At 50.4% G+C, this 6,284-nt stretch overlaps 1 protein-coding gene across 1 annotated transcript; it reads left to right on the top strand.

The window, feature by feature from the left end:
- Positions 1 to 410: 410 nt before the first annotated feature.
- LOC104282056 (cyclic AMP-responsive element-binding protein 3-like protein 3) lies at positions 411 to 5,632 on the top strand. The gene is given in 13 exon segments (XM_009880121.1): positions 411 to 492; positions 495 to 541; positions 620 to 638; positions 1,505 to 1,759; positions 1,957 to 2,069; positions 2,285 to 2,377; positions 2,962 to 3,068; positions 3,586 to 3,654; positions 3,807 to 3,891; positions 4,025 to 4,106; positions 5,281 to 5,413; positions 5,415 to 5,567; positions 5,569 to 5,632. Coding segments are annotated over 13 exon segments (1,302 nt in total).
- Positions 5,633 to 6,284: the final 652 nt, after the last annotated feature.

The following is a 6,284-nucleotide window of genomic DNA, read 5'->3' as shown; positions in this document are numbered from 1 at the left end:
GGGGGCGGGCTGTGACACCTGTCAGCTAGATCTGAAATCTTAACGATGCCAATGGGGAGACTGTCCTAGCCGGCTGCATGCCAGGGGTATGGCACCTTCGGACTTCAGTGGAATGGCAGGATCTTGCATATCCTTCATGGCAAAAAGTCTGTGACCTTTCCACTTTCCCTCTCCTTCCTGCAGCTTTTGCATTCTGGGTGGAGCCTGGCTCCTGTGGCTGGGTCCCAGTAGTCTGGTGGGGCCACCAGTGCAACTAACAGCCTTGTACTCATGGCTTGGTCATTGCTGCAGGGCTCTGGCAGCTGTTGCCATTGCATGGAGAGACTTTGTCAGTAGGGGCTGAGTGACATCCCAAAGGAGTGCTGGTGTCTCTCCCCAGGGCCTGTGCTCACTTTGGGTGTCTTGCTCGGATGTTGTGCCCAGAGGAACTGGCTGCCCTGGCAGACGAGGACCTGCTTGACTTCTTCCTGAAGGATGATGCTGCCCTGAAATCCCAGGGGAGAACAGTCTGCTGAAAGACTGGGGCTTGCCAGAGCCTGAGGTGAGTTCTTCAGGAGGAATTGCTGCTGGGTTGTGGGGAGGTTTGGCTCCCTGCTTATTAAAAGCTTTTTCTCTGCAGCTTCTGAAAAAGGAAATGGATGACTGTTGTAAAATCACCAGATTTTGGTTATAGTAGAAGTAGAATGTTAGAGCACTGTGTGTTCTGTAACTCGTAACCATAGAGCCCTCACTAGGTAATTATTGTTTTGTATCAAGGAACAAGTAGAACCCAGATGAAACAATGAAGAATAGAATAGATAAGTTTTGTTTGAGTCTAGTAATTATAGAAACCTGTTATGTACCAGTGATGCTGCTTAGAAACCCCCTCTTACCCTTCCCATCTTGATTTAAATATCAAGAACCAAATTAATACATATTAATAGAAATAACCATTGATTATTTGGATATGGGTATTGATAGTAATATATAATCAAGGGACCAATCAATGAAAATCAACCCCATAATATGCATTTGGTAACTAAGTGTGACCTGAACTAACTGTTGAACAATGTAGCTTTGAAGTACCTGTCAAGAAAGTGATAAGTTGTAGGCCTGGTTAGTAAACTGAGAAAATCTTTGGAGGTTCCAAGATTAAAGGGGGGGGTGAAACTCTATGACCAAGCTGGGCATGCACAAAGATTGGGTTCAACCAGCGGACACCATGAGGAAGACTATGGATGACCACCAGAGGACCCTGGATGACCACCAGTGTACCTGAAGGCGCATGCATCGTGGACATTTACATATATTAATGAGTTCTCAGAAATTGTATGAATATGTTAATTATTTCTCAGAAATGTGATGAATATGTATATTTTGATTGTATATAATTTTTGTAGTGGAGCAACTTGGTGCGCACACTAGGTGGAGTGATCCCCTGTGCGTCCGGCGCCGTAATAAAGAAGTGCCTGCTTTCTAAATTTAAATTAAGGCTTAGAAAGTTTATTTCTGCCAATTTACGGTAACAACTTCATCAGCTCCTTGCTGAGCCCCTTTGAAGATGAACCAGGCATGCTGCAGGGTTATTCACCTTTTGACAGCGACAGTAGCATTTCTGAGGATCAGAATCTGTCCCATAGCCCTGGCAGTGACTTTGCCGGCAGCCCTCGGAGTTCAGACATTGCGCAGTTTGATCACAACTGTTCCCTCCATTGGGATTGGTCTGTGCTTGAAAGTGTGAGGTCTGAAATGGCATAAGGAGATGTTTCCATTGACCTTAGTAAATGATGTGTATGTGCTCTTTCTGTCCTGGCTACAGGCAGAAAAGCAGTCCCACGTAAGGGTTTTTGAGAAAGTGCCAGGCAGTGATGGAGAAAGCTGAGTTTGGTGGCTTTCTGCTGCCATAAAATTGTGGTTTCATGCAAATCAAAGCTGGTCGAGTGCTGCCTGGAGCTTGACTCTCCTTTTCTTCCCCAGAGACATGGACAGGTTTGGAAGGCACAAGTGAGGTGCTGGAACAGAGCTCTAGTTTCTCTATTACTGTTGCTGTGGATGCCAGACCCCAGCTTGTGCCCAGAGCCACTGTGCAGGTACTGACTGCCATGCCTTAGGAAGTGTGTGGGCCCCAGCCTTTGCTTCTGCTCACATTTCCCCTTTTCTCCTGGCTTGGCTCCTCAGAGGAAAGCATGATGCTGCTTTGGGAGAGCTGATCCTGGTTCTGTAGGCTTTCTGCATACCCTCTCTGCCCTGGAGTGGACTCCCTTTACTTTGCATTCTCAGCGCGCGTATTTTTGCTGTTTTCTAGTCTGACTTCCCAGAGCTGGTTCTGACAGAGGAGGAGAGGCAGCTTCTGGAAGAAAAAGGTGTTTCGTTACCAACCTGTCTGCCACTGACCAAAGTGAGTCCTTGCTACAGCCTGTCACTCCCAAACAGACTTGGACCACTCAAACCCCTCAGCCAGAGTAAGGATCAAAAATGCAGGATGATGCCTTGGTGAGAGCATTAGCACCCAGGTGCTGCATTCAGGGCAGCATGAGGCAGGACTTGGTGTCTTCCTCCTCCCTTTGAGGCCCGGGGGTGTTCATGTGCACAGCAGCCTCTGCTTTGCTAGTCAGGTAAATACAAAAAGCAGCAAGACCTGGCTGCTGTCAGTCTCCCCACTTGCAACTGCTTGCAGGAGGCAATTACACCGCAAGTGCTTTTTTTCTTCCCACTTGCCTCATGTCTTGTGAGCTGCATGCTTTTCATCTCCCTTAGGTGTGCCTTACTCTTCTGCTACACTGGGGAAGCTGCTGGCTTCATCAGCAGGCCAGAGTTTGCCTTGCAGCTCGTGCAGTTCATTCAGCGATGTGGGAGGGACAGAGGACAAAAGCACGTGGGTTGCTGCCTTTCTAAGCAGGGCTGAGCGCTGAGACGTATGCAGGATTTTTGAGGGCTGGATTGCCAACACTAATGGCTGCTAATGAGAAATGGCCCTTGCAGGCTGAAGAGCGGCTTCTGAAGAAAGTGCATTGGAAGATCTGGAACAAGCAGTCAGCCCAGGATAGTGGTTGCAGGAAGAAGATCTACATGGACAGCTTGGAAAACAGGTATGGGCATGCAGCAGCCGTGCTGTGCCACTGCTGGGGTCTTGTTACCCTGGGCAGAAAGTGGGGCTGACCCCTGTGGTCTTCTCAAGAGACTCAAAAGCTCAGGGCATATCCTGCCCTGCTCTCTTAGGCTTGGAGACGGCCCAGAGCTTGCTCTGTTTGAGCCAGGTGCTGGCCTGTCAGGTCCAGTGTGTTCTCCAGGTTAGGCTAGTTTGTAATACAGCCTGGTGTCACTGATCTGCAGGGCTGGTGTGCTCCTAGGAGCGAGCATCCTTAGGGATTAATCTGGCGCTTCTCTGCGGGACTGGACAGGGCTTACCCCTCCCCAAACCTGGTGTGAGATGTCATTCTCTGGGCTTTGCTCCAGCTGGTGCCAGGTAGACCCCAGGAACACTTGTAGCTGACCCAGCCACCCGGTGGTGGCTGATTCCAAGGCAGAGACTCTGGTGAAGTCCCTGCTGTTAACTAACAAAATCTCTCTGGTTTTCCCCCCGTGTTGTTCATCTTTCCCAGGAAGGGTGGCAGCCTGCACAGTTCAGAACCATGAGCTGCAGAAGAAGGTGCAGCTGCTGCAGAAGCAGAACATGTGAGTTCTCATTGTTGGATATGGCAGGAGATATGGTGGGGAATGTTGTTCCTATTCTTGGGATTGTAGTCTGTTCCTGGCTGCAAAGGGGCAGGAGGGGAGTTCAACTAGTTCAGCCGTTGCGTTAACCTGCGTTGCCTGCTCTCCTGCAGGTCACTGCTTGAGCAACCAAGTAAACTGCAGGTCTTAGTGAGACAGTCCACCACCAGAACTGCCACAGCAAGCATCTACATCATGGTGAGTGGCTTCAGCCCGTGTCTGTGAAGGGGTCTCTGCTGTCCCCATAAGTCTGGGAGAGAGGCATTTATTGAGGCTGGTGATGCCTGTCCATGTCCTTTGCTGAGGGCTTTGCTGATCTTTCCGTTTCCAGGTCCTGGTTCTGTACTTCTGCCTCATTCTCTCCTCCAGCATCTGCTCATTTCGGAGCAGAGTGCCACACCCAGAGCTCAGAGGTGAGTGCCCAGGGGCTGAGGTGTGGTTACAGGTGAAGTGCTGCCCTCTGGGGCAGAGCACCTTTCTCGGAGACAGCCTTAACTCTGGAGTGCCTCCAACCCAGCAGCCCTTTGCCTGGGATGACCAATTGGTTTGGCTTTGCTGTCTCACCCCAGGTGTGGACTCTTCCTCAGTCCTGTTGCAGAGGCCTGCCTGGGGACAGGACCCTGGGACAAGGACTGTACCAGAACTGGACATATCCAGTCCTCTTGGAGCACAAGCTGTGCCTGTGGCTGGTGGCTGTGCAGCGTCCTGTTGTGGTTTAGGCCAGAGTGGCCACTGAGGTGAACAACAGATGCTCTCCCCCACCTCTCTCTTCAAGGAGAGGAGGGAGAGAGGGAGAGAGACTTATGAGTTTAGAAGAAACTAAACTATTTTAATGAAATATTAATAATAAAATAATGAAAAGGAAATCATTAAATATATACAAAACTGGATCAAACTCCCAGGATGACAATCACATCACCAGCAGGCATGGGGAAAATCCCAGACTGGACTCAGGGATGGACAGGAACTGGATTCTGGATTTGGATTCAGGAATGCAGGGATCAGGATCAAAGGCAGACAAGCAGACAGAGGAGTCCTCGGACTCTGGCCACTGAAGCAAGAGAGAGCTGACCCTTTGATCACTCAGCTTTTATACTGAGCATGAGGCAGATGGGACGGAATACCCTGTTAGTCAGTTTTGGGTCACCTGTCTTGTCCGCTTCTCCCCGCAGGTGGGACCCCTCCATGCTTTTCTGCTTCTGACCCTCCAACAGGGCACATAACAAAGTTAGCTGGCCTTGGGTGTTATAGCAATAAGTATAAGCAAGGTCCTCTCTGAATACCATGCCTGGGCATCAACTATAAACATAGGTCTTATCACTCTGAGAGGGAACAGTTTCTGCACAATATGTTGTTAATTTCAGTAGTTAGAAGAGGCCTAGCTAAAAAGTAAAGTTACTGAAGAAAATTGGTTCCTTTTTACTTCAATCCAGGACACATCCTCTTCTTGTCTCCCTGGGAGGAGGCAACCCTAGTTGAACAGTTTGTTCCCCTCTTGTGGGCTCTGTGGTGGCCCATGCTCAGAGCAGGACCATGAGAGGCTGGTGTGTCCTGTTCTCAAGGTGGCTGGCTCTACCTCTCTTGCAGTGCTGTCACAGCAGATACGTGAGTTCCCAAACCAGGTTAGGCAGGCAGCACCTGATGTTCAGGAGGAAGCTGCGCTGGAGAGGCTCAGCCCAGAGCCTGAGGACCCTTCATTGTTGGGCAGCCTCAATCAGTCATGGGAAGCCCAGTCCTAGATCTGCTTTCAACAACAACTTATCCTCCAACCCTCTGGCAGCAGCAGGCTCTGGACAAGGCTCTCCCCAGCCTCAGGAGCAGCGCTCCCAGAATGACCCTTTGCACATGGCAGTGCCGGCAATGTGGAAAGCCGAGGCAGGAGTGGGTGGAATGCACTGCCAGTATTGTCATCCAGAAGCACTATGCCAATGAGATGTGACTGCCACCTCCTTCTGCCTGTTGGGGTGACACCGAGCACCTGGCTGGGCAGGGACAAGCAGATCTGTGTTAACAGATAATCTATCAAAGCAGATGCTTTTGAATACTCCTGATTGCTGACAGCTCAGAGGATTTACCAGGGAGGAATCATTTTAGGGATGACCTGATTTTACGCTCTGCTCTGTACGTCCATAGCAGGACCCTATTTAAGATGGGCTAGGAAATTGTGGGAACTTTGCTACGGCTGCTGACATGGGCTGCAGCCTGTGGTGTGTCCTGTGGCTTGCAGGGACAGGCTGTGGCATACGGAGGGTGAAGACAGTCGGGCCTGAGGTCTGATTGGAGACAGGTGGTGATGAATGTTGCTGCCCTGCTTCTTCCCTGCCCAAGTGGAGGTGAACAGGCTGAGTCCTGCATTTCTTACCGTGTCTGGTGGACGTAAGCATTTGTCCCTTTCCCCTTCCCTTTAATCCTGCAGTGTTGCCTGATTTTTGGGTGCGAGATGGCAAGCTGACCCTTCAGTGCCCTGGCAGGGAGCAGTCCTGCCATTGCGACAGACCCTGTGTTTCTCCTGTTCCTGTTAGGTGTTGAGCCATGGCTGTGGAGTCCCTCCCAAGCCACACTTGCTGTTTCCCTTCGTAGGGGCTGAGCCT

This window comes from Charadrius vociferus, unplaced genomic scaffold (assembly GCF_000708025.1).
Source record: "Charadrius vociferus isolate BGI_N301 unplaced genomic scaffold, ASM70802v2 scaffold2532, whole genome shotgun sequence".
Lineage (NCBI taxonomy): Eukaryota > Metazoa > Chordata > Aves > Charadriiformes > Charadriidae > Charadrius > Charadrius vociferus.
Note: the sequence above shows the minus strand (reverse complement) of the source record. Positions and strands in the feature narration are given on the sequence as shown.